This window comes from Betta splendens, chromosome 4, assembly GCF_900634795.4.
Source record: "Betta splendens chromosome 4, fBetSpl5.4, whole genome shotgun sequence".
Lineage (NCBI taxonomy): Eukaryota > Metazoa > Chordata > Actinopteri > Anabantiformes > Osphronemidae > Betta > Betta splendens.
The window spans coordinates 14,375,973-14,389,632 of NC_040884.2; the positions used below are offsets into that span (position 1 = coordinate 14,375,973).

At 42.4% G+C, this 13,660-nt stretch overlaps 2 protein-coding genes across 2 annotated transcripts; both read right to left on the bottom strand.

Moving 5' to 3' along the window:
* Positions 1-232: 232 nt before the first annotated feature.
* LOC114854392 (putative ferric-chelate reductase 1) lies at positions 233-5,162 on the bottom strand. The gene is made up of 15 exons (XM_029148722.3): positions 4,899-5,162; positions 4,383-4,519; positions 3,920-4,017; positions 3,687-3,831; positions 3,403-3,600; positions 3,145-3,246; positions 2,928-3,072; positions 2,469-2,579; positions 1,778-1,893; positions 1,573-1,659; positions 1,215-1,306; positions 1,053-1,111; positions 817-960; positions 680-699; positions 233-600 (listed from the first exon to the last, which is right to left on the bottom strand). The coding sequence occupies exons 1-15, from the start codon at positions 5,113-5,115 to the stop codon at positions 499-501; spliced, it is 1,773 nt and encodes a 590-aa protein (XP_029004555.2). The 5' UTR covers positions 5,116-5,162; the 3' UTR covers positions 233-498.
* Positions 5,163-6,872: 1,710 nt separating this feature from the next.
* Positions 6,873-10,955, bottom strand: LOC114854393 (putative ferric-chelate reductase 1). The gene is made up of 12 exons (XM_055508362.1): positions 10,838-10,955; positions 10,365-10,715; positions 9,915-10,051; positions 9,497-9,594; positions 9,265-9,395; positions 9,037-9,152; positions 8,850-8,936; positions 8,573-8,664; positions 8,056-8,114; positions 7,828-7,971; positions 7,707-7,723; positions 6,873-7,633 (listed from the first exon to the last, which is right to left on the bottom strand). The coding sequence occupies exons 2-12, from the start codon at positions 10,549-10,551 to the stop codon at positions 7,532-7,534; spliced, it is 1,170 nt and encodes a 389-aa protein (XP_055364337.1). The 5' UTR covers positions 10,552-10,715; positions 10,838-10,955; the 3' UTR covers positions 6,873-7,531.
* Positions 10,956-13,660: the final 2,705 nt, after the last annotated feature.

The window sequence follows — 13,660 nt, forward strand, 5'->3', positions numbered from 1 at the left end:
TTTCTGGTCACATGATTTCACCCATGTGTCCATCTGATTATAAAGTGAAGCTTTATTGATGACACCAATGTAGAGGACAGAGATGAGGTCTGCAGGGAGGAGGAAGTTGTTGCAAAGCCAGAAAATTTAAGCCAAAATATGAAATAGAAAATAGTTTATTGAAGCATAATGTTATGTACTAAAGGTCCTGATAACTTTATCTCATATATTTAATAGAAAAAACAAATCAAAGTCCAATCAAATCAGATGTATTTAATTTAATTTCACATTCTGTTGTAAACAGAAGACACACACGCATCCAGTTTCTAATCCACAATCAGTGAACACTCCTCTGCTGAGACACAGCAGCAAAAAAATAAAGAGAATAGTTGAACTAAACTACAGTGGTGAGTGGATCTGGGGCATTTTGATGTTAGTAACCACATACACAGCTACATGTACATGGTACAAATCCATTTTGGCAGGTTCCTGGTATATATTAATGTAAATGTTCTGGTTCTATGGCACCACTGTTGCTGTCCCGATTCCAACCAGCAGGGCCACTAGAAATGCAACGTTTCCCAGGAAGAACACACTGACCAGCAGACCGTCAAAATTTGTCTGGCAAAACAAAGCAATTCATTAGAAACCAGCAGCACGTTTGTTTGTTTTTGATTTTACTTTTAATTGTGCATCTCACCGTTTTTGATTCTGTCATATCTGTTATTAAAAAAAAAAACAAAAAAAAAAAGAAACAATGTTAGAGGTCCAGATACACATTTTTATATGTTGAATACATTTTCCCATATTCGTTGCACATTTAGAATCCATCCTGACCTGTGTTGCGAATCTTCCACCTCAGGTGTCCTTCCATGAAGACGTAGAACAAACACTCCCAGGCAGCGAAGCCGCTCATCGTCTTCACCATCCACTGGTTGTCGCTGCCGTCGATCAGCTGCAGGCCGGTGAAAATGGCCGCCACTACAACGGCGTGTGAAAGGCGTTGACAACGTTAGAAAGTCTGTCTGCAGTCGAATTTCAGAGTATGAACACGAGCTACAGGAAGAGCTTACCGGCGAGGATTTTTATCACTAGTGCATTTAAAGAATGGGTCCAGTTGAACAGATACCTCCTGTCAAACAAAGGGAAATAGTGCTTGGTTATTTATACGTAGTTAAACAGAATTTACCTTAATAGAGGAGATTAAAAAAATGTCTTGCTTCTTTGTTACCTACATGGAATGTTCTGGTCCACAACGAAAAAAGGCGAATATGGGCTGGAGGAAAGAGAGGATCATAACCAGGCAGCCTAACACAGGATGAGCTCCCTGAAAACAGCACAATATAATTTATAAAAAGAGTGACTGTGGTTATTACCGATTTTTCATTAATCTGATCAAATTTAATAGTAATTGTTTAATATTCGTCTAGTGGAAAAGAGTCTATTGTGTGTGAACTTTGGACTGAGCCAAGCCACAGTAAATGTTTGTTCTCCCACTGCTAAGCCGGGCAACAACGAAACGTTCTGAACTCCTTTGTCGCCCAGTAGTTATGAGATCCTCGACAAAAGGGGAGGCGGTGCTGGTGAACTGACCCCAGCCCAGCCCTGGGCGAACACAAAGATGATGACGAAGGCGATGATGGTGGCCGCTACCGTCAAACACATCAGTGGCACGTGGACCTAAACAGAGGATACGACAGGAGCTCAGGATCCACAGACTGACGGAACACTGGTGCCACAGTAATCCATGAACAGGACCAGTCCAGAGCGTAGAAACAACGGCCCCTCAGGCGCTCACCACAAACCACATGTCTTTGTCAAACATCTTGTGTCCCTTGGACATTCCTTTCATGTATCGAGCTACGATCATCCCCATTGTCCCGGTGGTCATCCAGGCGATCAGCATCAAAGCGCCTGAAACGAAAATGACATGGTGACAATGGTGCTCAGGTCACATTTCATTTAGATTCAACATCTTTCCTAGAACCAATGGAATGAACGATAACAGTACAACATTGACAGGATTTTAAACAGACGTAAGTTACAAATATCTGTATAGAGTTATCGCCAATCTCCCATGTGTCCCTGTGTCCGACTCAAATATTGTCAGCAGTGACTTTGGTTTAATAGATATTTAACTCTCCCCTGACGACATACTGGAACTGAAGATCAGGTGTTGGGTTTCACCTCCCAGGACCCTGCTCATCTGCTACATTTAGCAGTTGTGTCCGTCTACGTTGAACAGATCAACTAGCAGAACCCGAGATCTAAACCAGAGGAATCGTTTTGCTAGATTACAGCTGCTTTATGTTTCAAATGGAACCACAACCTGGAAAAAACATACCATGAGAAATACAGAACGCAAATACAGAAAAATCAAAACATGTGATCTCTAGACAACTAACAGGCGTTATTTGGTTTGAGCAGCTGCTTTGTGTCCTGCTCCTAGAAGCACCAGAGGTTGGACTCAACCCTGTGCACCGTCTCACCGTGTGCTTTGACTATGTCGGGCGTCTCCGTCGCTGTGCCAAGAACCTGGACTATGCTCAGGTCCACCTTGGTAGTGGTGGTAAAGGTTTCTGTATGGAGCTGGATCTGTCCTGTTAAAGCAAACAGACATTAGTGTAGTTCAGAAGGCTTAAACGATGCGTTCATGCTCCTGCTGACAGATGTGACTTCCTGCTCATGTTTGTTAAAGCCTTTGGTTTAGCTGTGTTTTCTTTCTGAAGTGAAAAACCAAAATTCACACAGCTGCGTTGTTTTAGTTTCTAGCTTGTTCAATGTCAATACTGGCAACATATTTAATTTAAGCTCACTGTAAATAAATGCTGAAAGAAGGGAAACAAATGTTTCACCAACATGGTGACAGAAATAAGACACCGCTGCCGCTGATGCGACTGAAAACCAGTCGTTCACATTCAACAGTCGCGTGGATCAGACGACCTCACCGTTGGAACTGGGTCCAGAGGCGAACAGGATGTAGTAGGTTTGGTTGGAGCTGATGGCTCTCTGTGTGGATATGGTGTTGGTGGTGATGAAGCGACAGCTAATCACCCCGTTCTGTAGCGTCGCTGTTATGTCTGAAACAGCCCCCTGACGGACAGGGTGGTTACTTTTAGTTTCAAACTATAGATGAAAGTTGTGCTTTTAGAAGAACTTTAGTACCAGAGGTTTCATTGTTGGGGTTGTTTTTCCCGTTGAAAAAGCACGTTGCAATGTTGGCAGGCTGTTAGTGTCTAAGCCACAGATGTAAATGTCATCGTTTCCCTGAAATGAGAATAAGTTGATCTTATTTAAGTCATTGGTCTGTTCCTTGCTTTTATTAATGTCATTCTGATGTTTATGCTATTCCCTGAGATTTGGGGCAGGAGAAAAAAAGTTGCCCGAGGTAAGATCTCACAGACGGTTGTATCTACACATTACCATTTCCTGATCGTCCGAGAAGCCAAAAGCGATGTATCCGCTGGACGGCCCCGTCATCTCGTAGCAACAGGTGCTGCTGCTGGCAGACAGCATCATGGCCGACATGAAGTAACAGCCTGCGTCGGTGGAAGGATCACAGCTGGAAGGTTTACTGAGGCAGTTCTTGGTGACCCCACACTCTGCGCTGGAGATGGTGTTCTGCAGGGGAACAATGGGGGGTTGAACATGAAAAGGCTTTAGAAGGTCTGTTAGTCTTATGCAACCTTCAGGACTTAAATACTTACAGAGGAACCTGTGGAGGAACCTGTGGAGGAACCAGTGGTGGAACCAGTGGAGGCACCAGCAGATCCAGTACTAATGCCAGCAAAGGTCAGGACTGAACTCTTAACGGCGACCCAGAATGTCCTTTCGGACTGTACAAAGGTTGCGCTGCAAAGACAAGGCAATAACTCACTAACTTGAGCTGGGCCTAGAAGAGAACAAACTGGATGTTTTGTGAAAATGGTTGACTTCTCACGAGAACTGAATAGATTTCCCGCTTCCTGCTGCATCGGGTGTCCACGTCACCTGGATTGTGGTCTTTGAAGCCGATGACGTATGGGATACAGCTGATTTCTGAGTCCACACACACACACACACACACACACACACACACACACACACACACACACACACACACACACACACACACACACACACACACAGATCTCTCATGACTCATACCAGTTTCTCCTCATTCTAACAGTGCATAGACGTACGTAATCTCCACATTATTCCTATTTTACTTGGTGGAAGCTTACAGTATTGTGTTGCATGCATTGTGTTCTCATTACAATAGACTCACAACCTGCAGGACTGAAGCTGGACGCTTGTTGCTTTTGACACAGTAAACTTCTAAAGTAATGTCAAAATAAAAGTCTCCCAGAATTCACTAGCCTATTTAGACTTAATCTAAGTTGCCTTGATGACAATGAACTCACAGATGTCTGGCTGCAGGTGAGAAGCTGAGCGCTTGTCGTTGACACGGTGAAGGAGCCCACGGCCGTCTGGCTCCCCACCTCTGTGGCCTTCAGCAGGAAACCTTTGAAAAGGCTGGCACCTGTAGCTTGGAGCTGAACTATGAGGGTGAAAAAGAAAGACCAGACATTAACACTCTAGGAAAAAAAATAATTTTAATATTAAATACAAGGATTGTTAGATGAATGAAAATATACAGTAAGTCAATGTTTTCATATACCATGATACATTCATCCTCATACTCCTCAACTTAAAATCAGACATACAGTCATTTAATGTATGTATGTTTCCGTTACCTATCAATTGATAATGATAATTTAAATAGCTTGACTCATATTGACTGATTGAACACAAAACAAACAACTTAAACTTAACCTAGAGACGATCAAATGACAATTTCACAGTTTAATGCAAAATACAGTGAGAAGGAAGAAAAATATTGTAAATCAAACAGCTGTAATGGTAGAACTGATGCTTACCTGAGACCTGATCTCCAACATTATAGCTGCTTCTGTCCACCGTGACACTGAAGGGTGCTGATGTGGTCTGGGCAGATGCTCCATGAATGGGCATCAGGTCAATACAGCTCCCTGTAACAGCACCTGAGGGATAGCACCAAGCTCCAGCAGAAAAGCACACAAGCAGCAGCACGACATGGTCCACTGCAAGAAAATGAGGAGTTTCTAGTCTGCTCATCAGTTTAGCTTGTGGGAAACAGATGATGTCACTTATGATGCTGTTCAGTCGAGAGGAGCTCAGGTGTTTGTGTCAAACCAGGAAATAAGGGGGAGGATGGATAGATGTACAGAAGAGTGGGCGGAGTCTGCAGGTAGACAAACACGCACCTTCTCCGTCGTAGCTACTGCTGTAAATTCTCTGCAGATGGTGACAGGGGAGACAAAGGAAGCTGAAAAGTCTGCGTGTGTGTGTTGTTTGTTGTTGATCGTGCTCCTGATCAGCTTTTAAGGCATTTGTGGTGCACAGGTAGTGAGTAGCACAGAAAGCTGGAGTGTAGTGAGTTGTTGTTCCAAGAGGTTACACAAAACCCACCACGGTTCATGAAACACGAGCCGCGTGGAGCCGAGCGGTGGGGGTTCAAATGTGAGTGATGTCAACACCATGACAAGGCAGAATTTTCTGAAAGCTCTCAAACAGGCGGCAGATCAACAACTGGAGTCAGTGTGAACTCGCTGATGAATGACAAATATATTAGAAGTCACAATGAAAAACAGCTGAAGCAGATTGTCACTTACACCTGCACACAGCAAAAACATGTGCTAATGCAATTGTCCAGGAACCGGATGATGATGATGATGATGATGATGATGATGATGATGATGATGATGATGATGATGATGATGATGATGATGATGATGATGATGATGAGTTGCTTGGCAGGGATTATGCCACTCAGATTGAACATCTGACCAGTTTTAGAATATAGTGATTGTTTACACTGTTGAGACCTAAATTCATTCGTAACAAAATGATGGGAAAAGAGAACCAGCTCAGAGGTAAAAGCAGCCCCATCAAGTATTAAACATGTGTCTCCGTGTAAGAGCTTCATAGGAACAACAATACATGAGCTGCGTTGCTATTCTGGGTATTAATGTACATGCAGCAGGTGTGTTTAATGTGCCCCTGATTTCCCTGGAGTTTTAACAACCACCTCAGTGATGCAGACAAAAACCAACTCAGAATGTGCTTCTCTGCCACAAAAGGTTGGTTTTGAGGTTTTGACTCATATTCATTTTATCTTATACTTTAGATGTTGTGAAGTTGGGCTAATTGTTTATTCTGCTGTTAACTGATCCTGCTTTCTCTACTATCTTACATGGGAATGTCCTCATACTCGGGAAAGCAGGTTGGAAGGAGGGACTCAGAGCAGTTTGCTGAGAGGTGAGTTTAACACCCACACACTCGATTATAGCAATATGTGCAGAACAAGGTTTGGCGTTGTGTTGCTGAAATAAGCATTTTATTTTTATTATGAATAATCAGCTTTAGCAAAAAAAAACATTAGACTGTTAGGGACAAGTCTGTGTCAGTCTTTGGGTCAGTCTATTCTGCCACCTTCTGGACAAACCAGTTGTTGGTGTTATTCAACAATGGGAGCGATGATTAATTTTCTGCAATATGAATTAGTGTTCATATAATAAAAATGTAGCCTGTGCAAATGTAATTGTTTTGTTATACTTAAAGTTGTCTATTACTGACTCTACCAGCTTTTTCATCATTTTGGGTGTTGTGATAAATTCTCTTTTGTCATTTCAGCCAAGTCAAAGCTAGAGGGCAGTAGAGACTGATGGACCTGCTGTAGGTCTCCAGGGAATAAAGGCAGAATTTGGCCATGAGCATGAGACTGGAAAGAATTTCATCCAGATATTAAAAAGTATGGGTTGGTTATATTTACAAGTACATCTAAATGTATTAGTGCATTTAATTTGACATAAAGCAGTCTACTGGTTTATTTAGGCTTGAGTCTTTAATTTCAAACACACTATATGAAGGAAAAAACACAAAAACATTCAAAAACCTCTGAACTATACATCACATATGACAAATTCAGCAATGACCTGTATGAATGGCTGGAAAGGAAGGATGTGCCTCCCCCAACTCGGTTTCAACAGGTTAAACCAGCTAATCAGGTGAGTGTAGGTTTATTTGTCTAATATGCATCACACTCAATAGTTATCACACAGAAATGCACAGTGCCACAAATCCTTCTTCCCAAATCCAACATTTAAACAATAGAACTGTTCAGAAAGATCAGAGAGCGTCATGTGGAGAGGACCAGAAAACAAAGACCAGGAAGAATTTAAAATCCCTGAAGATCCGAACCACGCTCACATTTATCAAGGAGCAGCAAACTGGGAGGTTCAGGGTGAAAACAGGGGGTTTTACAAGGTTCAACGAGGTAACATAAAAACTAGAAAAGAAAGTCAGGCTGCTATGTAATAATCTATTCATATAATCATCTATTCTATTCTATTCTATTCTATTCTATTCTATTCTATTGGAGCCTACACATTTGACATTTCTTAGAACATTTTATGCATATTTTGGTAGTTTTCCAGTATTTAAGGTAAATGTTGGAAGGGTCGTAGTGGTTTTATGGGACCACTGTTGCTTGTCCAATGCCGACTAACAGTGCTATTAAAAATGCAATGTTTCCCAGGAAGTAGACACCCACCAGCAGGCCATTCATATTCGTCTGAAACAGCAGAGCAGTTCACATTAGAACACAGCAGTGTGGTGTTTTTAATTAACTTTTTTTTTTGTCTTACCTTTCTTCTTGTTCGATCTGTAATCCAAGCAAAGGACTAGTGTTAAAACTGCTGCTGTTTAGTATTCATCTGCCTCCTGTCTGTCGGCAACAAAAAATAATATAATGTATTTTGTATTTACCTGGATTGTGGGTTTTCCATCTTAACCGAGCTTCCATGAAGATGTAGAACAAACACTCCCAGGCTGCGAAGCCGCTCATCGTCTTCACCATCCATTGGCTGTCGCTGCCGTCAATCAGCTGCAGGCCGGTGAAAATGGCCGCCACTGTGCGACATTGCATGAAACGAGACATTTGTAGTTGAATTTCTGATATGAAAGATGTGAACGGACCTCAAGGCGAGCGCTTACCAGCCAAGACCTTTATCACCAGCGCATTTAAAGAATGTGCCCAGTTGAACACATATCGCCTGTCAAAGACATAAAGATAAATCATAAATAAATAAACATTTGTAAGTTAAAACAGCAAAAAAGAAAATGTAAATACTTTAAATGGTCACATACGACAGATCAACAAACTCTGCAATAACCAGCACTGAGGCCGAATGGATGAACCTGCATCAGATTCTTAACTGTTTTATCTCTTAAACAGTAAAATCAGTGCTTTGTATTATTATTGTCGCAACTCTTGATAAAGGCCACTGGCAAAACCCTTATTGACTGTAAATACAGCCACCACCTGTGTCAGCACCTGTTGACTATTACTGTATGCAGCAGAGTCATGTGTGAAGCCCTGAGGTCCGTCAGTTACAGCTCCACGAACTGAGATTTCATCACAACAGCACTGGAGCGCGATGGGATCAGCTGGGACCAAACTGTAACTAGTACAGATTTATTTACAGACAGACCAGACGTTCAGAGGACGTACCGGGGGTCTTGTGGTTCACAGCGCATAAAGGCTATTATGGGCTGGATGAAGGCCAGGATCATAACCAGGCAGCCCAGCACAGGATGAGCTCCCTGAAAACACAGCGACACTAAGTCACAGGATTCATCCTCATACAGGACGTCATGAAGTCACAACATCTCATTCTTATATTTGATTCCCGGGGAAATGGATCATTACTGGAAAAATGTCCAAAATGCAGTTTGTTTCTAATAACCTATCGTATATTAATAAGTCTCAGTGGTGCTGGTGAACTGACCCCAGCCCAGTCCTGGGCGTACACGAAGATGATGATGAAGGCGATGATGGTGGCTGCTACCGTCAGAAACATCAGTGGGACATGGACCTAAACAAACAGTGAAACATGACACGGCACAAGTCAAACTACACCATACAGTCAGTCCTGATCAACGCTGGAATGAATTAAAAACAAAGCCCTGTCTCACCACAAACCACAGATCTTTGCCAAACATCTTGTTCCCCTTGGACATTCCCTTCATGTATCTGGCTACGAGCATCCCCAGCGTCCCGGTGGTCATCCAGGATATCAGCATCAGCGACCCTTAAGGACAAATTGCAGTGTTACTTTATAGTTCAGCTGGCATTTAACAACATAGAGTTAGCAAGAGTTAGCAGCAGCTGAGTTGGGTGACGTTCCCTGTGCAGCGTCTCACCATGCGCTTTGACAATAGAAGGCGTTTGTGTGGTTGCTGCTGAGGATCCACCTGTGAAGTTGCCGTTAAAGGTCAGAACCGGACTCTGGACAGCGACCCAGAAAACAGACTTAGACTGCACGAACGTCGTTCTGCAAAGACAAAGCTATGTGCTCAGCTCACTCTCAAACTTGGGTGTGTCACAGACACGAACGGAGGTCGTTGGTGTCACAGTTGTAGAACTGAACCTTACGAGAACTGAATGGTTTTCCCACTTCCTGATGAGTCTGGCGTCCATATGGCTTGGATGAAAGACTTAGCGGCTCCCGATGTGTGGGCTACAGCTGAGCCCTGGATACACACACACACACACACACACACACACACACACACACACACACAAACACACACACACACACACACACACACACACACACACACACACACAAACACACACACACACACACACACACACACACACACACACACACACACACACACACACACACAAACTCTGTAATGTCTGAAGTGCACTGTCCTGTTTTTGTGTCACTTTACAACAAGTTTAACATTTGTTGCTGACCTTGATGGAATTTATGTCAAGTCTCTCTCAGTAAGACATTTCAAAATAAAAGTCTAAAATTTACACCCTTTTTAGACAACGAACTCACAGTTTTCTGGCTGCAGGCGAGAAGCTGAGCGCTTGTCGTTGACACGCTGAAGGAGCCCACGGCCGTCTGACTCCCCACCTGCGTGGCCTTCAGCAGGAAACCTTTGAAAGTGTTGGAGCCCGTTCCCTGGATCTGAACTGGGAGAGGGCGCAAAGGAACACAGCTAGCTTTAGCCTCGACAGCCAAATAAGAAAATACGTATTTTCAGTACTGGATACTTTCTATTTCGTGTAAATAGAAGAGACTCGTGTTTGTCTATAAAAATCAGTCCAACGTGACGCAAAACTGATTTCTTGGCTACAGGAAAATGAATTAACAAGATCCTCAACATTGAAACGTTTATAATTTACACTAAGAAAAAATAAATAGTGCGGAGAGAGATTTGTCAAAACTTAACAAATATTCTATGGAACTTGATCATTTCACTGGCTGACTCTCTTCAACACTCACCTGGGACCTGGTCTCCGACATTGAAGCTGGTGCGGTCCACAATGACGGTGTAGGGCGATGCTGAGGTCTGAGCGTTTGCCCCGTGTTGGGGCACCATGGAGTCACAGCTGGCTGTAACCTGACCTGAGGGAAAGCACCAGGCTGCAGGAGTGAAGCAGAGCAGCAGCAAAGCGGCGCGGCCCAACATGATCACGGTCAAGTCAGCTTGGTTGCCAACGGTGCTGTTCAGCCGAGAGGAGAGCTTCGACCGAGGGAAGCGGGAATGAAATGGGGGTGGAGTCCTCAGGCACAGATACACCTCTGACTCGCACCCTGCTGTGACAGGAGGCACGGAGAAGGCTGGGACGTCGTCTGCAGCATGACATGGCAGATTTTTTTCCAAAGTAGTAGAACAGGATGAGCGGCTGAGGTCAGTAGGTTGTCAGCGAAGGATGGCAGGAATACCTTTTGTCACATTTGGAAACACAACGTACCCGACTGCTGCAATGCTGCAATTTCAACATGAACCTGTCCCTGAAACCGCTGCAGATCCACCAGCGCTGGATTCAACCAACAGCAGCACCGCACCGTCTGGCTTAATTGTCGTCTCGTGTTGCGTCACCAACTTGGTGGTGAACGCCCATCTGTCAATAGCAGTTAATCCAGCCTGACTTTTAACAAACAAGTTGGATTTATTTTGTGGGTTAAATCTCACCCTCCTGTCTGGTGGCGAGAGACAGGAGGGTGTGTTATATGTCTGTTAAGGTTTAACGTATGGACATCTGCCTTAGACTATTAACATAGAAAGTCCCCTCTTAGAGTACTTTAGGTTGTACAGTTTTACCAGTTGTTGTTTCATTTCCACATTTGCATTTTGTGCTCCTGCCTTTTGTCACCCATTCTGCTCATGGACATCTTTTAAAGGCACAGCCAGAGTGTTTATCTACCAGGTGTGTTTGTTGTGTTTTAACGACCTGTTAAAACAATGCAGGACTGTTACTCATGCAAAACCTGACAGTGACTCACATGGTGTCTTTTGTCAGCCATAAATGAGACAGAACTAAACTAAATTTTCAATTTTATGTTTTTCCTCTTTTTTGTCGTTATTATGTAGTATGTGTATATGTATGTATGAGTGTAGGAGCATTTTTTCCATCCTGAATGGGATGGGATGCATGTGAGCATTGTTTGGACTTCCTCTATTCATTGTACAAAGAGGAAATAGTTACGTTAAGGTAGAGAAGTTGTGAAGAGAGTTCCTGTATTAACTAGAAAAAGTAATTTCTCAGAAATTACGTGGAAGAGCTGATCTGCTGCCGCAACAATGCCAATAATGCTGATTGAGCTGCTAACCTCAAAAAGTGACAAAAAATGATTAAAAAGGCCAAACGTTGGCAAAAATTGAAACGATGACAGCGATTAAAAAGATGACGATTAAAAAGATGACCAAGGTGAAATTATGACAAGATTAAAAAGATGACCAATGTGCATTCTTGACAATCATTAAAAAGCTGAATAGCTTTTTCATTTGAAAGGATTTGAGGAAGTATTTGTAGTTAATTGCCTAACTGTGTAACAGTTTAATGACCAGTCATGATTAACCAGTCAGAACTAAAAATCTTGCCATTTAAGGTAATAAATTACATTGGTGCTTTTATTTTGAAAGTCTTTAGACTTTAGACTTTAGGTCGTGTGTGAGTGATTACGAAGCTATAAAATAGTCGTAATTTATCATTCCAAAGCATCTGTAGCAAAGCATCAGGAGTTTGACCTGTCAATCAAATCTGTAGCTGCGAGATCGGGCGTCAGGCGGAAAAATCAGGCTCACTCTGCTCTGTGAAAGCAGAGTTTCGCCCCTTTATAAACAGGTTTGTTGCAGCAAAACCATAATCGTTATTACAAAAATTACACTTTAAGGATTACCAGGCTTCAGAAGCAAGAATGGAGCTCAACCTCAGCATTCCAACAGACAGATTCAGACTTGTTATGATTTGCTCCAGCAGGTGGGGCATACACAGTAAATTATGCCCACTAGCTTTACTCTAGATTTACTTATACAGTCTACACATTGGAAAAAAACTCCAGCAACACTAGACCATGATCAAATGTATTTGTTGGCTCTGACATGATCTTAATTAAACTAAATGCCCACAATAATCAGCAATCGTAATTTGATATACCAAAGAGAATTGTATTCTTTGTTTTGGCGCTTTTCACTTCTTTTTGCTTTTCATGACTCAGTTGATCCTAAAACATTGAAATAATTGTAGAGAACCAAAGTGTCCAGCCTCTATTCCACTGTCATAGAATGTCAACATGCTGCAGCCTGTGACTGGGAGTGGGAAAGAAGCCAAGAATGTAAACATTCAACGTGCATGACTTTTGCCTGGAAAAAGTCAAATGAAAATGCATTGCAGTTAGTTCAAAGAGAATGAATTAGATGTTAAAACACATTCAATTAGAATTTTTTTTTAAATTGTGAAGCGCAACTTTATAACCCCCCCGCCGTTGAACCGCAAGTTTGACAACTTGAAATCAGACTTGCGTGTGATTAACTTGGGCCGGCCACTCCTTCAAAACAGCGACATCTTCTTGTTGAACCACCGACGTCGTACATGTTGCCAACTTAACATGTTGGAACAGATTTGTTGGGACGTCTCAGCTATTTCATTGTTTTAAGACAGGTATGGCGGGTGGATACTGCTAGGAGAGGGGGAGATACTGGCCTTCTTTTTTCAACAAGCCATGCAATCAGTGGTCTTTTAAGGTAACACTGGATGTTTAAGTGAACTATACATAGAAATAGTTCCCTCTTCACTTTAGATATTGTATAGTGACACATTTGACACACTAGGCTCCTTTCTAATTACTGTATGAACGATCATCACATATCAAGACAATAAATAATAAAGAGGATCTAAAGATCAAAGCACAAACATGCTTAGATACATAATAGATCAGCTCAGTTTGCTCAGCACTGGATATTCACACTCTATAATATCATCATTATTAAACTCACCCTTTTATTCTTCACTATGTCTCCATAGGTCTTCAATGGAGCAACAACTCTCGTCTCCAGTCTCTAGAGCTGCAACAAGGAGTTGATCACCAGTACAACAAGCACCTGAGCCTGCCTGTAGTCCTGAACCATGGCCAGGTCCTCCGCCAGGTTCTTCAGGCCCAGCTGGAGCTCAGGGTCCTCTGTTCTGTTATTATTAAAATTATGTACTTTATAGTGCTTCGTGTTTGTTTCTTTGAACTTCAAGGTTTAAAGTAAAACAAAACACACTTATAAAATACAAGTATGTAAAAAACGC

Excerpts from the sequence above, each read along its gene's own strand:
- LOC114854392 (XM_029148722.3), bottom strand. The coding sequence starts at position 5,115 with ATGAGCAGACTAGAAACTCCTCATTTTCTTGCAGTGGACCATGTCGTG. Across the intron at positions 2,580-2,927 it reads CTCTGGACCCAGTTCCAACG|GACAGATCCAGCTCCATACA; the intron begins GTGAGGTCGTCT and ends TTGCTTTAACAG. Across the intron at positions 1,894-2,468 it reads CGACATAGTCAAAGCACACG|GCGCTTTGATGCTGATCGCC; the intron begins GTGAGACGGTGC and ends TTTTCGTTTCAG.
- LOC114854393 (XM_055508362.1), bottom strand. The coding sequence starts at position 10,551 with ATGTTGGGCCGCGCCGCTTTGCTGCTGCTCTGCTTCACTCCTGCAGCC. Across the intron at positions 9,153-9,264 it reads TTCTATTGTCAAAGCGCATG|GGTCGCTGATGCTGATATCC; the intron begins GTGAGACGCTGC and ends TTTGTCCTTAAG. Across the intron at positions 8,115-8,572 it reads TGTGAACCACAAGACCCCCG|GCGATATGTGTTCAACTGGG; the intron begins GTACGTCCTCTG and ends TGTCTTTGACAG.